General features: G+C 38.6%; 1 protein-coding gene across 2 annotated transcripts in view; it reads right to left on the bottom strand.

Annotated features, from left to right (window-relative positions):
• Window positions 1–22,977, bottom strand: part of LOC124612244 (PAN2-PAN3 deadenylation complex subunit PAN3) — a 112,688-nt gene extending 89,711 nt beyond the window's left edge. The window contains exons 1-5 of one of the 2 annotated variants that reach the window (XM_047140320.1): window positions 22,856–22,977; window positions 20,535–20,629; window positions 14,355–14,453; window positions 10,441–10,674; window positions 677–947 (exon numbers count right to left, since the gene is read on the bottom strand). In XM_047140320.1, the coding sequence (XP_046996276.1) occupies window positions 677–947; window positions 10,441–10,674; window positions 14,355–14,453; window positions 20,535–20,537 (607 nt within the window). In that variant the 5' untranslated portion in view covers window positions 20,538–20,629; window positions 22,856–22,977. Of the gene's footprint in view, window positions 1–676; window positions 948–10,440; window positions 10,675–14,354; window positions 14,454–20,534; window positions 20,630–22,536 lie in introns of both variants that reach the window. The other variant, XM_047140319.1, reaches the window with a different exon arrangement.
• Window positions 22,978–25,654: the final 2,677 nt, after the last annotated feature.

The following is a 25,654-nucleotide window of genomic DNA, read 5'->3' as shown; positions in this document are numbered from 1 at the left end:
AACATCCACAAAAAATTTGACTCCTTGATAATGGGTTGCAATTGTAAAAAATAAATAAATAAAATAAAATCTGGAAAATTTGTACATATTCATGTACAGTTTCGTGTAATATATTACACAGTGAATGGCATTAGTGACATATTCCACACTGTTTTACGGTGTGAAGCATTTGAGTTTTTTGGAAAAAAAAAAATCTTTACAATAAAAGGATTACAGAAGCTGAAACTGCAGCCCATGTAAGTCAGCATACCCCTTAACTTTTTTACCTTGGTAATAAATAACCCTACATGTTTATCATATAAAAAGCTTGCTAATCCGTTTCATCCACATATATAGGTCAAAAGCAGTGCCAACCACAAAATATTTCTCATGCAACACAACAGCAAACGAAACAACGCTGACATCATGCAATATGTAATATGTGAATGTAGGCATTTGAAGATGAATACTGGTACTCCAAAAGGCTCAGGGCTTATATACAAATGAAATTTCACAATTGGCACATTTGTCATCATTTGTTATTAATGCAGTAAACATAATGAATATGATGTTGATTATTATTAATAATAATAATATTAATTGGTATACCAAGTATTAACAGTTATATGCAGAGCACTAGAAGCACATAAAGCTAAACACGAAATTATAGTAAGCCTACAATTATATGGAATGTTACCTGGATACTGGTCTGGATCAGGCTGAGAAAGTACAAGAGCATTTCTATGCAGGGCTTCTAGACGCAGTTCTTCTGCTATATAATATCCACTACCAGCCTTGCTTTGTGGAACAGGGTGCAAATGGGTTGGAGTCCCTGGATACATATGAAAACTAGGCAGAACCACTGAAGAAACTGAAGTGTTTGAATTCAAACTCAGACCACTGCTGTTTAAGCTGCTGTTTTCCCCACCCGATGCAGGATAAAAATATGTTGTTCCTCCAACATTTTCCTGCAATGGCAATAGAACGAAATTCCATAAAGCTCTTATTTCAAAACTGTAAATGATCAGTTAAGAATCACACACAAAAAAACTACTCACTATACAAAACACAAAACAGCACTACACTAAGTGGCAAAGGGAACTTATTAACTTGCACCAAGTGTGTCGACATGACACGGTAGTAAAGGGATTACATTTATTGTGAACAATAACAGTAACAAACAGCTTCCATAAGTACTGTAACATCTCACATCTAAACCATATATTTATTTGACTATAATGAGAAGTTATGCCCTGTTCAAAAAATAAGCAACAAGAGCTGTCACAGACAAACGTCATCTCACAGCCTGGTACATTGATACACTGCGGAACAGTAACACAATTGATAATTTTCAATGGATTAACATTCTGGTTTGGGCATTTATTCAGTCAGTATAGCAAGTATTGATGCATGCACAGAAGGCATCTGTGTCAAGCCCCTGTGACAATGTAGTGTTAGTGTGCTGGACATCTGTTCAATTGAGACTAAGAGGTGCTTCCAAAATATAACAACAATGAACACATGCAGATGATCAGGTGTGGCTTCCTATTAACATCAAGCAACATTATGGCTGCTGAGAGAGGTTAACTCAATTTGAGAATTTTCTCCACAAGTCACCAACAGCATCATTAACTGTCTCTCATCCAGGGGCACTGACTTATAAAAAATATTGGGGGTGGGGGGCATACTGGGGGTCTTGCCCTGAGAAATTTTCTAAATTTTAGATGAAAAATAGTGAGTTCTAAAGTTTTTTTAAGCATTTTAGAGTCATGTGATCAACATTAGAACCCCGAAAACTGGCTCTCGATAACTCGACACTCCGGGAAACTCGACAAGCCTCACACATTTTTTGGCTTTGAAAAAAGAAACAAGACATAAACACACATGGTATTTTCGTAAAAAGCTAATTTAATTTACAGTAATAATCATGCTTATAGACTATTATAGAACAGTGAAATATATAGCTCTGAAAAGACTTAAATTATATTTAAATAAATCCTAAACTATCATTAAAAGAATAAAACATAAAATATTGCTGTCACACAGTAATAGCACTTTCTTAATAAGTGAAATAGCTAATTTAAGCTTACTCTGAATAAGGCTCAGGGTTCATTAAATAAAAACAATATCTCAAAGTTAATGCTTTAATATAGTTAATACAGTATGCCTAATACTTTCAATCAAAAGTATATAAATAGCGGGTTTTAATTGGTTTTTACACCCTAAAAATACTTAAGAATTTGAAAATAACTAATACAGTAAGATAGTAATACCAGTACTAAACTAGTACTAATATTTTGAACCTGAAAATTTAACATTATGTCTGTATTTAATTCTCTATTTTATGAATATTTTTAATATTCTTCTAAATGCCATTATTAGGGCTAGAGTGTCTTTAGAAAGATGCAAATGTCGACTGCCCGACTGGATTACTGAATATGAAGTCACTGATGACTGGTCATATATCCAATTCATCCAAAACATCTTGGTGGGCATGAAGATCAGCCAAGTTATTCTATCACTTCTGTATCATTGTCGATCGGAGATACGAATTCAGACGTCTAAGGGTGCTAAATGACCATTCTGCTGTTGCTGTCTTGATTGGAACTACTTGGAGAAGCTTAATGCACTTGACTACTTCACATAACATTTCCCCAACTGCAGGCTCTTGTGTTATGTACTTGAGTACATCACGCATGTTTTTTAAGATCAGTTGTTTTTTATTAGCGATATCGGCTAACATATTGAAGTGTAAGCGCAGTCTCTCAAAGTCTAGGTCATTTTTGAAAAACTCAGTTGATTTTCCCAAGTTTACTAAAAGCAAGCACTCCTCTTCAACTGTAATGACCTGTGTAGTTGAAGCAAACCTCTCAGTAATGCAAGACTGCACCGTTTTACAAACTTCAATGTAAATAGCTTTGTAGTTTTTAGCTTTGTAGTATCTCTTTGGGGTTTTGTAAGTGTGCAGTGAGCTGTCTTCATTGTTTTCATACTTCTTTGGTATACTTTGATTCCGAGGAAGCGAAGGATCATCAACTTGTAAAGGTTTTTCTTTTAAACACAATTCCCAAAAGTCTTCAAAACTATCATGCCTTCCATTCAATATACAAATCAAGCCCACATATATTTTTTCCAGATCAGCAACATTTAGATGAGGGCATTGAATACTCTCATTGACATCTTCTACTGGGTTCACTGCAATGTATTTTGAAAGGTAATTACCGTCAAACAAGGGAAATAAAAAATTCCAACATAATTTTGTGATTTTACGAAGCATATAACTAATAATTTTCTTATATCAATATAATAGAAGGAAACATTCCATGTGGGAAAAATTATATATAAAAACAAAGATGAGGTGACTTACCGAACGAAAGCGCTGGCAGGTCGACAGACACACAAACAAACACAAACATACACACAAAATTCAAGCTTTCGCAACAAAGTGTTGCCTCATCAGGAAAGAGGGAAGGAGAGGGGAAGACGAAAGGAAGTGGGTTTTAAGGGAGAGGGTAAGGAGTCATTCCAATCCCGGGAGCGGAAAGACTTACCTTTGGGGGAAAAAAGGACAGGTATACACTCGCACACACGCACATATCCATTCACACATACAGACACAAGCAGACATATTTAAAGACAAAGAGTTACCCAAAGGTAAGTCTTTCCGCTCCCGGGATTGGAATGACTCCTTACACTCTCCCTTAAAACCCACTTCCTTTCGTCTTCCCCTCTCCTTCCCTCTTTCCTGATGAGGCAACAGTTTGTTGCGAAAGCTTGAATTTTGTGTGTATGTTTGTGTTTGTTTGTGTGTCTATCGACCTGCCAGCGCTTTCGTTCGGTAAGTCACCTCATCTTTGTTTTTATATATAATAATTTTCTTAAATTTTTGAAGGGGCTTGGGCCCCCTCAGGCCCCATGGAGTCAGTGCCTGTGCTCTCACCCAGTGATCAAAACAAGCAAATCTATGTGGGCACCAGAAATGACAAGACTTGCTTTACCGGTTGAGCCATTTTGGGTAGTGGGGATAATGTGTGTTCCCATACTAATAGTTTCCGATTTTGGCATCACATGCTGTTGCTAATCTTCCATAATAACGAAAGACAGGAATAGCAGCCCCTTACTGAGGCACTGAGTGCACAATACATATATCAACAAACAACATCATGCACAGAATAGGCATGTCAATCACAGTGGCCTCTGCCTCCCTGTAAATTAACTTTGCATAAAACTGTAGTAAGTTAGTGGACACATGATTGTTGGCACTGGGGGACACACTTGGCTGATAAAATCACTGTTCATCACACACATTTGTTTCTCTACAACTGAAGTCAGTGTACACCTGTTTCCATGAGGTATCATTACACTGGACTCAACACATGACCTGGATGGCACTAAGCAAGCAAAATCGCTCAGTGCTAGACAATACTCATGATCTCTTAGTACGCGCATCACTATGGCTGCTAATATCAATAACAGTTCTTTTAAGGACCAAAGGACCTAGATATTTTAGACCCAGCACTAGAATCTTACAGATCAACACGGAGATCATTAACAGATCTAAATGCCAATATTCACACAGCTCTGCCTATAAAATAATAATAAAGTGATTGCTCTCCAAGAAATACATGCAACTCAAGACAAGGGGTAAAACACAAGTGTTTGAGTTCCTCCACGCAAGTTACCATCCAGCCTACAGGATATGTATGCAATACAATAGTGCGTGCCTTCTTAACCTGTAACGAAATGCAAGAAGTTGTTATAAAAAACCTGGATAGTTACTTACTGTAAACATCGACAATCCTCCAGCAGTTCAATGGCCATCTCAAGTCCTCACACACATATCCACCCAGCTATTTACATGGGAGTTCAACAGCCAGAATGAGCAATGGAAGTATAGCTCTAATGACTCCAACGGAAAAGCTTTAATTTCATAGGCAGAAGAACACAGTCTCAGCCTAATTTTTGAGGCCAAGGATTAGTTCACATTTAGATAAGCTGCATGGAGGCAAGAGTACAATCCTGAATTACGTTTTGTATCTTCAGATGATAACCTCGAGCCATTAGCAATCACACAGAGAATTCTGTATGACTTCCCACTACCCAGTAATACCGGCAGCAAACTTACAAATTTCGCTGGTAAAATCCATTCCTTACCCATGCTGAAATTTTCAGAAAGCAAATGGTCTGACTTCTCTAAAACCTTGATAAGACTGTGGGATAGATCCCTGTCCTGAACAATAACTATGGAAGTACTGAACAGAACAAGAAAGTTTATTCCCAAAGGTTACGTGGGACACTGAGAGCAAGAAGTGGCAAATTAACTGCTGCGTAGTCATGAGGACAAGCACCACCAGCAATGGCTCGACATGGTTGAAAAACTTGACTTCGAACAATCTAGCACAAGAGTCGAGTCACTCTTAAACAATGTGGGAGGTGCTAATCAAATAACAAGCAACAACAACCTCATAAAACTGAATACAGTTGCTGCACACATCATCAGGTAAAGCTCCAGGTTTCAATGGATCCTCTTGCACTGTGGTATATATGCTAAAATATGGCTAGCCCAACTCTTCTCCAAGATTCTGCAAACAGGATCCATTCCCCAACTTAGAAAACGGACAAAGGTCAGTGGTATCTTAAAACCAGGTAAACCCAACCACAAATATCCAAGTTCTTGTCCTATTGCCCTTCTGAGTACAACGTGTAGCAAAACACATACTGAGATACTTGGAGAGATTCCTGTTCAACAGACTGGATTTCGACCGAACTGAAGCTGTGTGGATCAAGAACGAGGGTAATCCCAAAAGTAAGATCTCCTATTTCTTTATAAGTACATAGACCTGTTTATTTCTGCAATGGTTTACGTCAGCTTACAGCTTGAACATTTAGCTATTTTTCGACTTAATCACCATTTCTGTCTATTCATTTTTGTAGATGCTGTGGCAATTTTTGTATGCCCATGTCATACCAGCTCGCCGCCATGCTGTTCAGAAAATTATGAACGTCTTCTTCCACCTTGTCGTCAGAGCTGAATCGCTTTCTGGCCAAATGTTCTTTTAATCTAGGGAACAGGTGATAGTCACTGGGCACCAAGTCAGGACTATAGGGTGGGTAGGTGATTATGTTCCACTGAAACTGTTGTAGGAGAGCAACGGTTTGCTGAGCGATGTGTGGGCGAGAGTTTTGTCATGGAGAATGTGTATGCACTTGCTCAACATTCATCTTTTCCGGTTCTGAATTGTCCATTTGTGTTTTTTCAGAGTCTCACAGTACCTGTCAGTGTTAATTGTGGTCCCGGCGATTCAGCTCCGACAACGAGGTGAAAGAAGAGCTTCATAACTTTCTGAACAGCATGGCGGCGAGCTGGTATGACATGGGCATACAAAAACTGCCACAGCATCTACAAAAATGCATTGACAGAAATGGTGAATATGTCGAAAAATAGCTAAATGTTCAAGCTGTAAACTGATGTAAACCATTGTAGAAATAAACAGGTCTATGTACTTATATAAAGATAGGAGACCTTACTGTTGGGATTACCCTCATATTTTCATTAACAACTTACACAGAAGCTGGCCTCCAGAAAAAACAAAAGACTTCTGCTGTACTTATTGACCTGTCCGCAGCTTACGATACTGACGGAGGCAGGATGTTGTGTATCAGCTGCTCTGTGTAATATACTGCAGAAGAATAGCCCAACTTCTCAACAATACGCTGGCTGACAGACCACTGCAGGTAATTTGTAGGCAACACCGTTAGTGATCAGAAGATCCTCAACCATACACCTACCTCAAAACTCAGTACTGGCTCTGCTAGTATTTAACTTTTACATTGCAGATATGCAAGCCACTCAACCCAGGCAGGTTAGTTATGCTGAAGACTGGGTGACAGTAACTCAGGACAAACGAATTGTCACCAACGACTCATTAATAAAACACCTAAGTAAAGTACAACAATACTTTCCTAAATGACGACTTCAATCAGACCCTAACAAAACTGAATCCACTTGCTTTTGACAGAGTAATATTCTTGCCAGCCGAGAAATGGATGTATTTTTAAAGAGCAACAGCCTGGCCTGTAGCAAATATCCACACGAGCATCGACAGAATGCAATCATTTAAACACTATCTAACAAACCCTGCAGCTAAACTGACATCAAGAATTAATATTCTGCAAAAATTATGTGGTTCACCGTTAGGGTTCAGCAGCTTCGACCTTACGATCACTCACCCTCGGCCTTGCCTACTCTGCGGCAGATTACTGCAGCTCTGTATGAATAAACACAAGCCACGTGACACTAATAGATACACAACTAAATCAAATAATGCAGATTGTTACTGGTACAATCAAGTCCATTCCAGTGTTCTGGCTGTCTGCCCTGAGCCGCATTCCACCAACTAACCTGAGAAGAAATAATAATCCTCTCAGGGAATATAAGAAAATCTGCAACAACCAGGTGCTGTCAGTCCATGGGGACATACCTGCTGTCCAAATCAATAGGCTCTGCTCCAGACATCCGCCATTTAGAACAGCTAGCAACCTTGCGGACTGTAACTTCAACCTCCCTGAAGCTTGGATGGAAGAGTAGTAACAACATTCTACCACAGCTTTCTCCATGCTAACAACAAAACATGGGAACTTTGTCTGCCCTGGAGGATGTGAAGCACACAGGATTTGAACCAACCACAGGAGATGCAGTGACTTACTTTACAGATTTGGAAAGAATACTACTGCAGAGTACATCTGTGGCTTTCCAAAACAGACTGTCAGACACATTATGGAAGAGTGCCTTCAAAATTCGCACCCTGGAAACCTCTCGGACTTCTTGGACACTACACCAGATGTGATAAATTATATAAATAATATGTCTGTAAATTGTAACTTATGTGCATCTTGTGTTGTATTGTAATTGTATTCCAAAAGTGATGTGTAATTGCCATACAATTATTATTATTATTATTATTTTTATCATTATTATTATTATTGTTGTTAATAATAATTATAATAATAATAATGTGTGTATATGAATTTCACATGGATATATGCCCTTCTGAAACCAAATGATGAGCATGCAGTACATTTTTATAACTGGCAAATAGTTCTGGTTGGTTGACTTAGGGGAGGCAGGCCAAACAGTGCAGTCATCAGTCCCATCGGCTTAGGGAAGTATGGGAAAAGGAGTCAGCCATGCCCTTTTCAATGGAACCATCCCAGCATTTGTCTGGGGTGATTTACGGAAATCACAGAAAAGCTGAATCAGGATGGCCAGATATTTGTTTGGACCATCATCCTCCCGAATGAGATTTCAGTGTGCTAACCAATGCGCCACTTCACTCGGTCAAATAGCTCTGCAAGTGCAGTTATTTTGCAGGGAATGGGAACAGTATGCTAATGCTCTCACGATTTTCTAAATATGAGTGGAAAATGTAAACAAATTAAGGAATCTTGTAGTCATGAAATTTTCTGAGTCCACAATTTTTGAATTACTAATGCTCAAGCAACTGACTGATTTCAGACCATCAACAGCTTATTAAACCTATTAAACTGACATTTGGTAATTGTTATAGAGGCTGAATCACTTAACCTGCGAAATGGAGAATGGAATCTCAGTACAAGTGTACTTGAACAATATGACCTGTGTAAATGGAAAACTGTTTACCATATGGATATCCAACTGTATAGGAATAATGATCAGACTGTGCGTTGAGATGTGTGTTGTTAGTAGTGCTAGGTGCTGGTACTGGTACGGTGACACAGGGTGCATTACAGTTGTAGCCAGTCAACATGAGGGTGGACAAGGTGAGCAGGGCTTTACTCAAAAGTTGTTTTACCCAAACAACAGCAATAGTGCTGCTGCTCTTCGTGAGTACCAATGCATTAAAGTAATATGGAGTAGTCTCCTTTCCACACTGGGGTTGAGGAAAATGATTCAGAGGTTTCAATTAACTGGCTATTTGGGAATTGCTCCTAGTAATGGCTTGCAGCCAATTGCACCACAGAGTCCTAAAAAAGTTACTGTTGCCATGACCGAGAATGCTGGATGCTATGTGCAACCTTCAAGCAATGCATGAGCTGTGCCATGACATCTGAACATTGCATGGTCCGCTGTTGTTTCTGGGAGCAGTAAAGCAATTTCTAGTGCAGTTCCAGCTGTTGTGGATCCAGATGGTCATGACAGTGAGCAATGTTTGTAAGCTGGAATGTAAACAGTGTACACAATTAACAATTGTTTCCCTCTCACGTGGAAATTAAAACGTGCATTTTTTTCAGTGACTTATTCATTATTTCTCTTTCAGCTGTCCTTACAAATCTTTCAACAAAGTTTCGCTGTCTTATGCTCATTTGTTTTTCATGGGGACCACATCAAGAAGGAGAATTTTAATTATAACCAAACTGTATGTCTACCTTGACTCTGTAAAGTAGCATTAGTTCATTCTAATAACTGTTCTAAAGTGATTCTTTGTGGCTGTGCTGTTATCTTTTATATTCTGCCTTTGACTGCATAGTGGATGGTGGACACACTGGAGATTGCAGATAGTGCTGTGAAAAAGAAAGTTAAGAACATGGCTTTCTGTGATAATGAATGCAAGCTTTAGGTTGTGTTTACATTGGTGCATTTAAAAATAAGACTGACTTTCACAACAGAACACCATGTATCAGTAGTCAAAATTACAAAGAGATGAGGATGTCATAGATCAGACGTAGCTGTATCTGAATCCTGAAGCAGAGACGTTTCCATAATGCAAGAGTATAACTCTTCTTTAATCAAAATTAGACTGTTTCACAGAATTATCGTCTTTTCACGACAAGAAATTTCATATGATTCCATAACTTCAAATAAATTTCCTATTCAAATTTCTCTTAGTTTTCCAATTTCCATTCAAAGTGGACTGAACATGATGATGATAACTTACCACAAAATATTTTCCATACCTCTGCTTTAATGTGAATTGCCACTTACATTATCCTTCATCCTAAAAGCCCAAATCCTGACCATTACTTACCTTCTCCTCATTACACATAACAGCAAAAATGGAGAAAGCCAACAGTCAGTCTTAGCAATGTTCTCAAATCTCACTGTTTGTGGGAGAAGACTGAGAGGAAGAAGGAGATATAAGATGATACACAACATAAAAGGAAGAGGAAATTATGCAGACCTGAAGACGATGGCAGAAGATCAGACAGCCTGGAGAATAACATGTAAAAACCTGCCTTTTGGCAGAACACTAACGATGATGATGACTAGCCCTCAAAGATCACCAGCACTGGAGTCAATTCTGTCTTCATCGGAGTTTCACATTTTGAATATAAACAAAAGTAAATGAAAACTACATTTTGTTGCAATCTCTACTGCAGTATAGAATATGGCAAAACAACTTTCATCTTTTACCTTTGATTCTACCATATATTATAAATTAACCATATCTGTTTACAAATCGTATAATGTAAAAGAGATGTTACCTGGTAGGCAGAAACTGGGGTTACTGATGTCTTCTCAAGACTAGATGTAGGTGAACAGTTGCTTAGTGGTGGTGATGGCTGTGGTGTTAAATGAGGAGTTAGTGGCAATGGGCTTTCAACACTTGTACGCCGAACGAAATTGTTTACTGGACTACTAAATGCACGGAGGAAATTCGGCGAAACAGTCCCTCCAGTGCTGGCTGCAGGAATGAACTCTGGGGCCTGCGGAGTTACCTGTAAAAAATGGAAAAGATTCCTTCTTGTCTCTACACACGTATTTAAGATTTAAGTAAAAGATAAAGAAACCCCACTTCCCCTCTTCCTCTCCTCTTCTTCTTCTTCTTTCTCCTCCTCCTCCTCCACCAGTGCCAATACAGTCATGCACACATATGACTACCTATCCCCAGCCCCCCCTCCCCTCTCTCTCTCTCTCTCTCTCTCTCTCTCTCTCTCTCTCTCTCTGTGTGTGCGTGTGTGTGTGTGTGTGTGTGTGTGTGTGTGTGTGTGTGTGTGTGTGTGAGAGAGAGAGTGCGTGCGTGCTTGTGTGTGTGTGTCAAACATTATATCTCCTTATTTTCCAGAACATGATCTCTCTGTTTATATTTTCATTCTGATCTATTTTATGCTGTTATTCTTCAAACATTTCATGCATTTTTCTGATAACCATTTGTCTCTTATGCACTAACTGTACAACATACGCTTTTTATCCAACCAGTAAGTTGCACCCTGCCCGATTATTTTCTAATATAAAAACATTCTGATAACCTTAAACAACTGATAATTCAGTCAGTAATAGGGATCCTATCACATTAACTGAGCCACATTTCTATAGCCATTCACTCTATAGTAGTAGATGTTTTAACTAAATATGAAAAGAAGGAGATGGAAATCACAGACCAGAGTGGATGAAGTTCACAGACTCAAAGAAACAGAAAGCAGATTAAGCTGAGGGGACCAGATTGAAATAAAGTGCACGTCATTTATGACGGCGGCTGAGTTTAGGTTCACTCTGTGCATCTGACGTCACAAAACGCAGTCAGCCAATGAACAGAGAATGACGTTGCCAGAGCTCGACTGCAGTGTAGAGCACGGACGAGTGTCTTCACTTTTAGAAACGTTCAGTCATAAATAAAGTAATTGAACAAAAGCAATGTATTGATAGCAGACTTTCTTTTACAGAAAGTTTGGAAAAAGCAGTCTTTATACCAATTGCTTCATATTCTATTAATTAATTAAACCAAACAAGCAATAAGCCTCCTAATTCAGGCGATAGCAAGGAAAGGTGTTTGTATCATTCTCACTAACCGCTTTTTCGCAATAAAGAACAGTGGTAATTGTTTATTTACTGTTGTACTTCGACGAAACGTGAGTAATTCATAATCATACCAACAGTGTTTGTCGGTATTTTGCGTGATATTTTAAAGTTCTCCGGGAGATATATTGAATGACGAGCTGCGTTAGCATAATGGTTGAAGTGTATGGCTCCTAAGTGAAAGGTTCTGAGTTCAAACCTTGATCGGTGCTTAATATTTTCTTTATTTTAAAAACAATATCGAATCATGAATTTTATTCGTTTGAATGTAATTTCTTGAAACTTCTAGTGGCAACTAAAATCAACCATACGGAAAGTATATGCTACAGACTTTTACCTCTGCAAACTCTTCAAAATTTCGTGCAATGGTTTACTACATTTAATGCTGCACAATAACTGCGTTGAACATCAAAACAAAATTAAGTCATTTATGGGGGAAAGGTATCAGTCAAGAAGATGTGTAAAAATCAAATTTTTGGGCCAAATAGTTTTTATGAAATCGAATGATAAAGTGTGTCAAAGCAGTCGGAACACCATGTGTCTGCGCAGACGAGCAGTGCAATGATGACAAAATCGCGCACATCGTGGAATGCGGGGAGCATGTCTCTATAGCAGCGAAAGGGTTAATGCGGCCGTGGTGGCTTTACTTCATAAACTGTGCACTCCCCCCTAAACGTAAGTTTGCGAACTATACTATGGCGCTGCTTCTCTTGGCGCATACAACTGGCAACGCAGCAATCTCTCGCGTCTGGGCAGGCATGCTCGAACCGCCAAGATAAAAGAATTGAACTATAGTGATGTGTAAGAAGTTGGGGGAAGGACGGGCTGTATGGAGGGGGGTCAAAGACCAAGTAACTGGAACCAGTTGTGCAAAGGGAGAAAACTTGTTATAGTAAACAGTCTAATGGGCTACAGAGCAAAGATAATGCTGGACTGAATGGTCAGTCCAGCATTGTCAAGTCAGAGGGGCAGTTTCCACAAATGCAATTAGGAGAAGCTGGGAGACTGTTTCTACAAGTGACTTGCCTATAATGGGATTGGACAGAAAAGTGACACAACTGAAGTACCATGTGCTGTGTGGATGCAAGAGAGGTACTGCACTTGAGCCTTTGACACGTATGTGAGCCATGTGGCAAATGGTTGATGGTCGAAGTAGCCTAAGGACAAACCATGATATTTCACAAAGCACCAATGTTCTGCTTTGGGTGTGAGGATGGTGGGGTTAAGGGACTTGATAGTGAGGCCATTAGGTTAGTCCACCTGGAGCTAGTGACATCAGTCAAAAATTTGATCAAATGGTGAGAGTATGTACAAGTAGTACAATCAATGCACTGAGGGTAGTCCTGTTTTCGCGGGGATGGATAAGAAATTCACATTTAAGGGTACAATTTAAGCTAGTTGAAAACCTACACTACATGTGGTTCAACAGTTCAGTTTAAGAAGACACATGTTATTTAGAAGTGTGCTCAATGACTGCAGCTGGAAGGCTAGAAGTTTGTGTGGATATGATGTGAGGGATGTTTTTGTGTATGAGGTTATGAAGTAGGGGTAGTGACTGCCTGTGAAGGACTTGGGAAGGCATTCAACACACTAGGGGCATAATCAATTGTCACAGAACACGAGACATCTGATTGTGGCAAAACTCTGAAAAATACACTTTTTGGCATGGAAAGTATGGTAATTACTGTGTTAGAATTGTTGGTCGTTGCAAGATATGGTGTGGATGGAGGATTGCATAGAGACATCACTAAAGTGGAGGTCAGAGTAAATTAAGTCAGCTCACTATGATGCTGGGGGGAAAGGGGGGGGGCAAGGAGCGGGTGAGGGACAAAGATATGGGGGGGGGGTGAGATCGGTGGGAGGGGGCAGCAGGGGAGGGGGGAGTGGTGTGGTGGGGGCAGCAGAGACGGGGTTGTGGTTGGAGTGGTGGGGGAGGGTAGGAGTGGGGGGGAGAGGAAGGAGCTGGGGGGGGGGGGGGGGGAGGCAGGAGCAGGGGGGGGGCAGGAGCGGGAGGGAGAGGCAAGAGCGGGAGGGAGAGGCAAGAGCGGGAGGGAGAGGCAGGAGTGGGGGGGAGAGGCAGGAATGGGGGGGAGAGGCAGGAGTGGGGGGGAGAGGCAGGAGTGGGGGGGAGAGGCAGGAGTGGGGGGGAGAGGCAGGAGTGGGGGGGAGAGGCAGGAGTGGGGGGGAGAGGCAGGAGTGGGGGGGAGAGGCAGGAGTGGGGGGGAGAGGCAGGAGTGGGGGGGAGAGGCAGGAGTGGGGGGGAGAGGCAGGAGTGGGGGGGGGGTGGTAGGAGGGTGGGAGGGGGATGGGGATGTGAAGATGAGAGTAGCAGAGTGTGGGAGAGGGAGAACATCATAAATTTGTAAACTGAGCTACTATGTCCCTGTCCATGTGTATGTGCCTGTCGACTATCAAAACTCTCAGAATTGAGATTGTGGTTAACTTTACTGATTCTAATGTTTGCAATATAACAGTGTTACTTGAACTAACATAACATTTCAATGTCATACTTTCATATTCCTATTCAATGCCAGCACAGCAGAAAAATAAAAATCACTATACACTAATTATCTCTCACGTGGAAAATATCAAACACACTAACCTTCTTTGTAGAGACAGTTTGCTCTATCGTAAGTCCAGCTAAGCCTTTAGTAATGGCATGGGCTGTGGCAATTGTAGGTGTGCTTGCACTTTGGCGATTCTGTAGACAAGTCAATTTAAAGAAGTCCAATGAGAAACAATGGAACATAACAAACAGTATTTCAACAAAAATAGGAAAATAACTGAGTACCATCAGAAGAGAAAGAGATTTGTAACAAAAAATATCAGATCTCTTCTATAACTAAAATAGGAACGGAAAAAAACACTTATAAAATGAGAAGCAACAACTTGACAAAATCTAATAATATTTCTTGAATGGTTACAAAAGTCACCAATTACAAAATGTCCGTGTTTTGTGTACTTGTGACTATTTCATATTTTATAGGAGGTGTGATCAAGAAGTAATGAGAATTTTCGTTGTTCTTAAAGAATCTTTATTTATTCATCAACATCGTCATTGTCCCCTTCAAAGTAATCCCCATATAATAAACTTGTGCCAGCACTTTTCTAATCTTGGAACTACTTCTGGAACTCACTTTTTGTTATGGTCTTCAGCTCCTTCTTCCATACTGTCATCAGTAACTGATGTGATAGGGTGTCCAGGGCAGTCATTGTCCTCAATGTCTTCTTAGAACCTCTTTGAAATGTTTCTACTAGTCGTAAGCACTTGTCTTACTCATTGTAGAATTGCCGAAAACCATGGCTGTGCTGCACTTTTTCCATTTTTCAAGCAAAATTTAATGCAAATTCTTTGTTCCATCTTTTCAAAAGTAAAAATCTGCCAAGCACTCGAAAACAAGTATAACCTTTTTAACTATCAAGCATAAACTAAACAATCAAAGCAGCTGAAAATGCAAACATACATCAGGAACACGTGTTTACAAGGTAAACAATTATAAAATCTCATTTATACAGTATGAGAAATTTAAAAATTCTCGTTTCTTTTTGATCACACCTCACATTTCTCACACTACATTACATACATTGACCAAATCAAAGCATATATTAAAAATGGAATGCATGGATCCTGGGTGGGAGGGAATGGGCAGGATGTGTACTCCTTGCACTTTAAGGAATTGTGGGTTATTTAAAAGTGCAAGAGCAGATTCCTCTTTAATGGCTAAAAAGTAGAGAGAAAAAAATTAAGATGATTGGGAATAAAAAGTTTTCTAACATATACGTAGCATTATATGGGTTGGGTGTACAGGAAAGGTGGCTCTGCCCCACTCGGAGGAACCATCTTAAAATTCACCTGCAATGACATAAGCATCCAGATTTATTATAGAGCATGACATTAGTGCTCTCTTAATTGTGGGAATCATTCACATTATTCCTCCCTGCACTGATAACTGAACTTTAGAAGTAAAAGCTTGTACTGCAGCACATGCTTGATGTTGGCCAACATAATCTTTCTTATTATTTCCTACCTCTTTTTTATCCTACACTCTCATTTCTATCAATATCTTTCCATTCCTTTAAATTTAGTTATTTTATTTTGACCTTTGTAGCAGTCTTAGCAGTTTTGTTATCTGTTCTTTTCTCCGACTGCTGCTTCTTTCCTCCTCTTCTAACACTGCCCATCTTTTATCTCAACTATGTTCATATTTCCAAGTTGATCCATACTCTAATTTGGAGGGTCTTTCTCTGCCACTTTTCACTTTTTTGTATAATCTATGCAGCTGACATTTATTTGAAAATTTTCTTCTTTCCCTATCTGCCAATTTCTTCCTTACCCAAGAGTCCAGGGAGATACAATCATTAATTACTGGGTATTTATATTTCCTCCAATATTTACGCATTGTTGCCTGTTGAAGGAAAAGTTTGTACAGAAAAATAAGCTCTTATGCGTATTTACAATGCAACTTTGTGAGCAGGAAATTTTTCTATTTTTACGTTCACTTTGGATATACTTTCTTCAGCTATATAACAAAGGTTGTGTAGTTCTAATCTTATTACATTGTAATAAATCAAAGATTATATTAACTCTTTAAAACATCAGATAGAAACTTACTAAAACATCCACTAAAAAGTCATGGCACTGGAACATCACTGTTCCAGAGACTGGTCTCTTGCTCTATGCTACTGACATGAAGATGAATGACCCCTAGAATACATCTATAATGGAAGTTCAATTCTATTAGCAAATACACTAGTGTAAGAAATGCCATATGCTAAAAAGTAGCTCTGCTGGGACAAGTAATGATCTGCAGTCAGGCTAAGGCTTCCACGGTAAGATGGGTGGAGTGTGGAGCTCGACCAAACAATTACATTTTGTGTGAAATTGCATTTGGTTAGCGACTAAGCGCATGAAAAAGGAGGGGGGGGGGGGGGGGGGATGCTATGTGCGGTTGTGAAACATGTACTCACAAAATTTTATATCATTGCACATAATGAGTAGATAATCTTAGTCATACTTCGTTATAAAATCTTTTGTGAAGAAATGAGGTGCTGTGAAAAGTGCCATCACTGACATCCTAGAAACTCCACCATATCACACATCAAACTGGTAAGATGAGGAGGGAGGTTCACCTGACAGTAGTAGAAATGATGCTTGTTATAGGAGTATGCAGCCTATCATTTACTATAAGACCAAATTTCGAACCCACAAGAAAAAATGTTCACTGTGTACATAAATTGAAGAGCAACAGTCACATAACTGCAAACAATGGAATTTACAAAGGCTTTAGCATATTATGAAGTGGAAAGCAACAAGTTTTTGAAACTTTTTGTCTGGAGACAATGGTCTTTGTTGGAGCAGCAGTCAGTAACAGCCACAGTCAAAACAGAACAAAAGTGTTGTATGAACATTGATTACACCAATTCCATAACAACAGTGAATTACACAGTAGTTGTTGCTGGGATTCCCAACAGTCACAAATAATTGGAAGCCACTGGAACAAGTCTGATGATTTTCCTCATACTGCAAGTCAACAAACAGGTGTTCCTTTTTGTGCACAATCTTGTAGCACACTCATGAACATTAATAAAAAGAACTTTCTGTACGTATTTAATGACTGTGCACACAGTCCTTGCACCAAAATATTGCATCTTGTGAAGTATTCAACATTCAAGAATTAATCATCTGGACCTGTAAACAGAATTGCGTAAAAGTTGCCAGTAGTGTTGAGACACCCATAGATGAAACGAACTGAAATTGTGGATTGCAAAGCAAAAGCATAAACATTTAATTCTGTTTTCAAATGTGTCTTTACAAAGGAGGACACCACAGTTCTGTCCCTCCTTTATTCTTACAGAACTGCAAAGATGAGTGACACATATATTAGTTTTGGCAGCATTGACATACTGCTAAAAATGATGAAACTGAATAAATTTCCAGGGCCAAATATAATCTGTATGAGATCCTATGCAGAAACCGAGACTGGGTTAAGCCCTATTGTAATTATAATCTACTGCAGATCCCTCGAACAAAAAATTGTGCCCAGTTGTTAGAAGAAAGCACTGTCTACCAGACTTATTGAAAACATTTTGCAATCCATCTGTTGTAGAATATTCTGAGCACAAATGTAAAGAAAACTACTGAACAGAATGATCTTCATGTCACTTGGCGCAGATTCCAAAAATATGGATCATTCCAAGCCCGACTGACAATTTTATTTCATAAAATTTTGAAAGTGATAATGTAATGAGGTAATTGCAGTATTGACTTCCAAAATGCATTTGCCTGAGAAAAACAAACAAACAAACAAACAAACAAACACACACACACACACACACACACACACAAATGAAAGTACAATATAAGGCTGAAGTATGCTATCTTGGATGAAGAGTCATGAACAGATGTAAGAGTAACTTCACCTGCCCCAGAGAAGTGTGTTGGACCCCTTGCTTTTCATGAAACATATTAATAAACTAGTAGACAATATTACTAGGAACCTTAAACTTTTTATCATTATGCAGTTACCTATAATGAGGCACTGTTTAAAAACAGATGCACAAATATTCAGATACTGATAAGATTTTAAAGTGGTGCACCGAAGAACAACTTTAAGTATCCAGAAATATAAAACCCTGCTCTACACACAACATAAAAAAACGTAGTATTGTATAACTACAATAACAAAAGGCTGCAAATGGGATCAGTCAACTTGTACTAACATCTGAGTGTAACAATTTTTTGGGATATGAAATGGAATCATCACAAAGGCTCAGTCACAGGTAAAGCAGGAGGCAGACTTTGATTCACAGGTATGACAATCACAGGTAACCAGGTTACAAAGGAAACTGCTAACAAACCACTCGTGGCACCAATCATATAATACTGGTCAAATATGTAGGATTCATACCAAATATGACTAATGGGGGATACTGTATATATACAAAGAAAGGCAGCAGTAATGGTCACAAGTTTGTCTGACCCAAGGAATACAATCACAAGGATGAAGAAAAACGCGAATTGGCAGATGCTTGGAAATAAGACACCAAACATCCTGCAAAATCCAACTTACAAAGTTTCAAGAACCAGAAGTAAGCAAGGAATATATTACAATCCCCTACACATTCCTTTGTAGAGATCACAAAAACAAGATTAGATTAATTACAGTGCACACAGAGGCATCTGATTAATCGTTCTTCCCCTGCTCCATACATGAATGGTATGGGAAGAAATTACTATGTAGAGCCATGGAAGTATCGTCTGCCATGCACTTCACAGTGACTTGTGGAGTATAAACATTAGCTCTGTCCACAGGCCCTGGCAGGACTGTCAGTAATGGCTGACTGCCATGTCATCCTCTGCCAATGGAGTCACTGGATGTGGTATGGAGGGCCGCAGGTCAGCACACTGCTCTTCTGGCCATTGCACTTTTCATGATCTGGATTTGCAGAGTACAGAACCAGACAATTTCCTCAGATATTTGCAATCACCTATAACATGCTGATACTGCATCCAAAAATATACAATATGTGAGGGCTGGATGATAAGTAATGTAGCACACATAAACGACAGCACTTGCAAGTGCCAGCTTGCAACACTTTCCATGGAATCTCTGCAACAACCTCAATTAGTCACAAAATACTGCTGTGATTAATTATGTAGTTATTGAGGATGGAAAGGGCTGTTTCAGGATAGCTAATCACTGCAACTGAAGCAATATGTTGTAATCGAATGCCTAACAGCAGGATGTGTTGCCCCACTTGAAATTTATTGAAGGCTGAAAGCAGTGTATGGAATGACTGTGTTGACATCAGCACTGTGCAGTGCAGTGCTAAGTGAACAGATGGTAAAGCTAAAGGACCTGAAACAACACAATCGTGTGTGTGTGTGTGTGTGTGTGTGTGTGTGTGTGTAATAACTAGCCACAGTTGATGATGACCAGAAAACAGTTAACTCTGGTCAGTGTCATTCAGTTTTTATCAATTCTTTGGATTCAGGTAAGTAAATTGAGTTACACCATACATACATCACACGGTAAGATACAAAATCTGCATTTTCATGACCTCGTCCAAATGAACTGGCCACAATTAACTGCGCAGAAACACACTTCTTGAGTAACACTCCTGTACATCAAATTGTTAGAAATGAAAGCTTATTTACTGCTACAAAAGAATGTTACGGTTACCCATAAATGCAAATTTGCATCAGGACCTGAGAACTTTCTATACTATTGTTCCTTAACTAAATTATGTGTTCTTTAGTTGCACTATATTTTGTTAGTCTCTTCCTTACAAATATGACCTCCCTGAATTTAGTTTGGGAATAGTGTGGAGTGGATAAGCCGACTAAAAAAGGGTCCCTCTTCCACCTTTCTGCTGAACCTTCGAGAATTTTTATTGTAAAGTATTTTGACCTCATTTGATGTCATGTCCCCCATGAGTCACACATATTTCCTTTTGTGCTCAAAATTCTTTATATTAAACTTCGAATAGGTCAAACCTCTCAGTATTTTCAACAAATGCCTTTAACATTCTACTTCAGTTGTTCTCCACTACAACATACTTCACAGCAGATACATGGTGTATTATCTTTCCTATCTTTATTTGATACATTCGCTGTAGTAAAAGGTAACAATATGATCTCAAAACTAAATTATTCTGACATTTTAGCTGTTGGGCAACATAATACTGACCACTGCTTCTTTTAGTGGATCAGTGACAAATATGACAAGTAATCAAACACAAGTTATATTCGAAATAAATAATGTTGTATAACACACTTTACCATGTATGTGGCTAACTTCGACTCTTGTGGCACACCATTTGCCTGTGAGTATGACAAAAACAATGAAGAATCCAGCCTTTCGTCACACGATGTATCTGAAATATTGTGAAATAAGTATTTTTAAATCAAGAGCTTATTTTATTCTGAAACATTTACAGAAACAGGATAGTTTTTAAGTTACTGGAATGTGTGAGAAAATCAACTTAAAATGTATGTAAGAATTGTTTTTCCCCAAACTATTGAGTTTAACCTGTGAGATGAGATACCAGACAGTATTACACAAGAGAAATAAGGATACATACTTTCCTTCCTTTGGACAAAATTATACAGTAACTAATTACAAACTAACTAGTATTGTTCATGCACAAAATCACCCATTCAGAAGGTGAAAATTTGTCGCCAGGCATTTGAAGTTCCAGCTATTATCTAACTGTCACCCATAATCAGAAACTTAAAAAAAGGGATTTATTATCAAGACAATATTTGTAATCTTTCTGCTTTAAGTTGAAGTTATCCCAGCAGTTTCTATGGATATACAGCTTTGATCAAAAAAAGGAAATCATATCCCGCCTACATTTTGTATCTGTCCCTACCACATATGCACTACAACCACAAGCCTTTTCGGGGTGGGGGACATCTTTCAACAGTACATATAACTCACGATTTCCTAGCAATTTAAAACCTATATCTGCTATTGTTTCATTATTATCATTTATCCTCCTTTTCTTCACTTTCCTCCTCAATCTAAATCAAAGTATTGTCTCAAACACAAAGAACGGGGGGTAAGATAAATAGCTTCAGTCTCTTATGTGGCACGAGATATTCCCAGAAACAAAATCACTAGCTGTCAGACTCCTGTAGTCTTTCATACTGATTTTCATTTCATCCTGTGTTATCCCCTCCCTTTCTCAGATGACTGTCATACTTAATTCTTGGCTAGTTCTTCCAACCCCCTTGCACTTTCATCCTTATTTCTAGAAGCTAGTGTTTTCGTTAGCTTTTATTCATATTTTGGTATATACCTGATAGTTGTTTTTGGACATGCTTTCGGGTCCTTCAGCTGTTTGGCAGTACTCAAACATAAGAATTTAAGCCAAAAATCTCTCTAAATTCCACACAAAATTCATATGCTAAAAGTTTTCATAATTTTGAATGGAACAGCAATTTGCTACGACTTTTTGTCAGCAGACAACATACAGGTATTCCTTTTTGTATTTCAAGTCATACTCTACCTGCCCAACATATTCCCAATCCTGATTACTCCACCAAGTTAACATCACACTGACAAAGTCTTACTTGTTGCAGCAAACGGTTTTCTATTACATATATAATTTTTTTGGCTGCTGTTATTCAGTCCTAAATTAATAAGCAATATACAAGAAACTTAGGCACTTGCTGAACAGCTAGGAAAATATCCTAAGCACTACTGCCCATACTCCATTTGTTTATATTATTTATTTATTTTCAACAAAGAACACGAAGTAAGAGTGCATCATGAAAATCAAATTATGCATGCAAATGTGGAAACTGATATTACAGCCAAGTATTTCACTACCTGACAGCTTTCTAGCCCCAAATTTAAATTATTGATTGCCAGTACTTCAATGTCTGGCATATGTGGAACTAAAAGTCTTTAACCAGTGGTGTTTACATCTTCTAAATAAATATGCGAATCCCATAAAACAATTATGTTAATTTAATACAAATACGTCAAATACACTACCACTGAAATTGCTACGAAATTGCATGCGTCTACACCAGCAGCTTCAGTATAAAAATAAACACACACATACCAACTGTTTAATAAACCTACAATTTTTTTCTTTAACATGTTCAACTACACAATGTAAACAGGCTGATTTAAAAAACATAATCCAATAAGATAAAATGATGATGCTACCACCACATATACAGAACTTTTCACAAAAATGCTACGTTTTCTATCAACTGTGTTCTACTGCGATAATTTTAATGAACATGCCGAAAACTGCAAATATCTTACATGACACATCCTGCGCTTTCACTCGTGTGTCCGTATATGCAACACTCCCATGAAAAACTACACTGGCGACATTTGGGTTCCTTGGAAGAATTAAATTCTCATCGGTATAACAGATACTTAAGTTTGATGGCGTTATTCCTGAATTTGTATAATTCACCCTAGTGTTCACGCTCACAGCTGGTTTTCTGACACTACTTGAGATGCCGTCCATCACGCTTTTCTTTTTTCCGGATAATAAACTTGACTAAACCACAATTTAAAAGGAGCTGAAATATCATTTGGGATGAAAGGGTACTCGATGAAATGTCATTCTACCTACATAGTGGTTCTTAAAGTCGTATACCAACACAGTTTCAAGGAACAACAAAAGCTCCACTTCTGTTGCTGTCTCGTTCAGTGAGATGCGTGCGCATCACGCTGAAAACAGAAGAGACGCTACTCCGCAGTTAACTGAGGTTTGTTTTCAAAACATACCGCGGTTTTGTTACAAAAAAAAAAAAAAAGCACACAAAAAATTTAGTAAATAACAATAGAAAACACAGGAACGTTAGACGAAGTCAAATTCAAGTACTACGACCAGTTTTTTTTATTTTAATAGTATCTTCATGGTATAAAATGTTGCGACCGTCCATTTTTCTTCACATTTGCGTTATGTTCGTCGCTATGGAATGACTCATTTTTGCTTGATGTTTCTTCGCCCTCTCATTTCAGTTTGGATGTACAGCCAATAAACACAATATGTGAAAGAACTATGCAGACAGAAAATAAAGAGTAGTCCGTTGTATCAAATATAATGCTATAAAATTGCCAGTCATTTTGATCCTTCTTGTGCTTCAGCTTTCCGCTTATCGCATACACTAATGCGCAGAGACTTCGATGCCTCGATGACCGTGGAAAAATTACTCTGAGGAGCATGCCAATCATGTGACAAGGTGCTAAATGAGAAACTCTTTTAAATGTTGTTGGTGAAATAGTAGACTTGGCTTCGCAGAACCCGTATACCTACGATACACAAATGGTTTGCTATCCCATAGTCACTGTTTGACAACACTGTTCCAGTTTTTTTTTTAATTTGCGTTGATGACAAAAGACGCAATTTCTTCTTCATCATCATCATCATCATTCATTCATTTCATGTTGTTCTAAGGCCATTTTCATCACCCAACGGATTCACTTCAGATTCTTTTTTTTTATTATTATTTCTTATTTCTTCACCCATGGCGCTACGTAGACCCTATAGAGAAGTCTAATATCCTGGGGATCTGTATCTGTCTACACTCTGATGCCACTGTAAAGTGCACTGCAGAGGACGTTTCCTATTTTGCTACGTGTTAGGATTTCCTCCTGTTCCATTCTCATATATAGCACAAGCAGAATGACTGCTTAAATGCCTCAGTGTGCACTGTAATTGGTTGAATCTTGCCTTTGTAGCCTCTAAGGAACTGGTACATGTAGGGGGTAGTAGTAATTCATAGGTCCCTCACTTAATACTTTTATTTACTTATTTATTCTTTGCTCACAGGCTGTAGCTGATAATTTTCAACTGAGAGTATTGGATGTGTCACAAAATTTTGTAGTCAGCCACACTACGACATATGTAACATTTCATTGAGTTTACCATGTTACATTACATCAAGGCATAAATGCAAAGTATATGCAATAAAAGAAAACAGGATTACGTGTCCATCATCAGTGATGCTACAGAAGGTGTATAACAGTATATGCCATCAGATTTTGAACATGTTTCCAATTTGGATAGCTGTAGAAACACAACTCCATAGTCCATTATCTTGATAACTTTATCATCCACGATGATTGCTGTTTTCTGTTTGAGAAAGAAAACCTGTGTGTTATCTTTTTCCACACTAAGTGTACATACTCTTCCCACACCAAATGCTTATCTGCAATAATTCCTAAAAATGTGCCACTTACTTCTTTAATTGCCTCTCTATTTATCATAATATTTACACCGTGCAAAAGCCTACTTATCAAGATTCAAGAATGAGTGAGTACTGTTTGCTACGTGTTAGGATTTCCTCCTGTTCCATTCTCATATATAGCACAAGCAGAATGACTGCTTAAATGCCTCAGTGTGCACTGTAATTGGTTGAATCTTGCCTTTGTAGCCTCTAAGGAACAACAGTACAACAGTACTCATTCTTGAATCTTGATAAGTAGGCTTTTGCAGGGTTGTTGGCATCTATCTTCAAGCATCTACCATTTCACGTTTCTCAAAATCTCAGTGAATCTGTCTTGTGAAACAAACAAACCTCTGACCATTCATGCCACCCTTCTTTGTATACATTCAATATCCCCTATAGTTCCTTTTGGCAGGAATGCCACACACTTGAGCAAATTTGCAGGCTGAGTGGCAGAAGTGTTTTGTAAGCATTCCGCACTGTGGACTGATTGCATCTCCCAGTATTCTACCAATGAAACAAAGCCACCCGTTTTACTTATGACCAAGTGTGTGTAATTATTCAATTTCATATCACTACAAATTATTGGGAAATACGGAAGCGTCTGATCCCACCCGTCTGCTTTGACCCATGACGTCACAAATATGGCGGAAACAAAAACTAACACACACACTTTCCACAAGAAGCCTAATGACACTAACGGGACAAGTGCGGGAAATGGGGTGTTTTGGGTGGGGGGCAAACTAAATATAAACAAATTTAGGCGCCTTGCGTAGCTAGAACGTGTAAGTGAAGACAGCCATGTATGAATACCCACCCACCTCCCCAGGGGTCGTAACCTCTGCAACCCATAGAAGATAAAGATGCTTCAGTAGCTGATTAGTGTTTTTTGTCTTTTTAAAAAAAAATCTCACGGGATATAACGAACAGATCAGAAAGATAAATATGATAAACTAAAACAGAAATTCAAGGAAACAGATAATTAAAATAAGTAATAAGTGTTTTGAAATTAAAAAAAAAAAATCTCACGAGATAGAACGAACAGATCAGAAAAGTAAATAAAATAAGATAAAACAGAACTGGAGACAGTCACACTCAAATCAAACTCCGCGCCGTCATGACGTCACACACAACAACACCCTTACGTCACGGGTCAAAGCCGATGCGTGGGATCGGATGCTTCTGTCGACCCAATTATT

The sequence above is a fragment of the Schistocerca americana genome, chromosome 4 (genome assembly GCF_021461395.2).
Source record: "Schistocerca americana isolate TAMUIC-IGC-003095 chromosome 4, iqSchAmer2.1, whole genome shotgun sequence".
NCBI lineage: Eukaryota > Metazoa > Arthropoda > Insecta > Orthoptera > Acrididae > Schistocerca > Schistocerca americana.
This window is presented reverse-complemented; position numbering and strand designations above follow the sequence as displayed.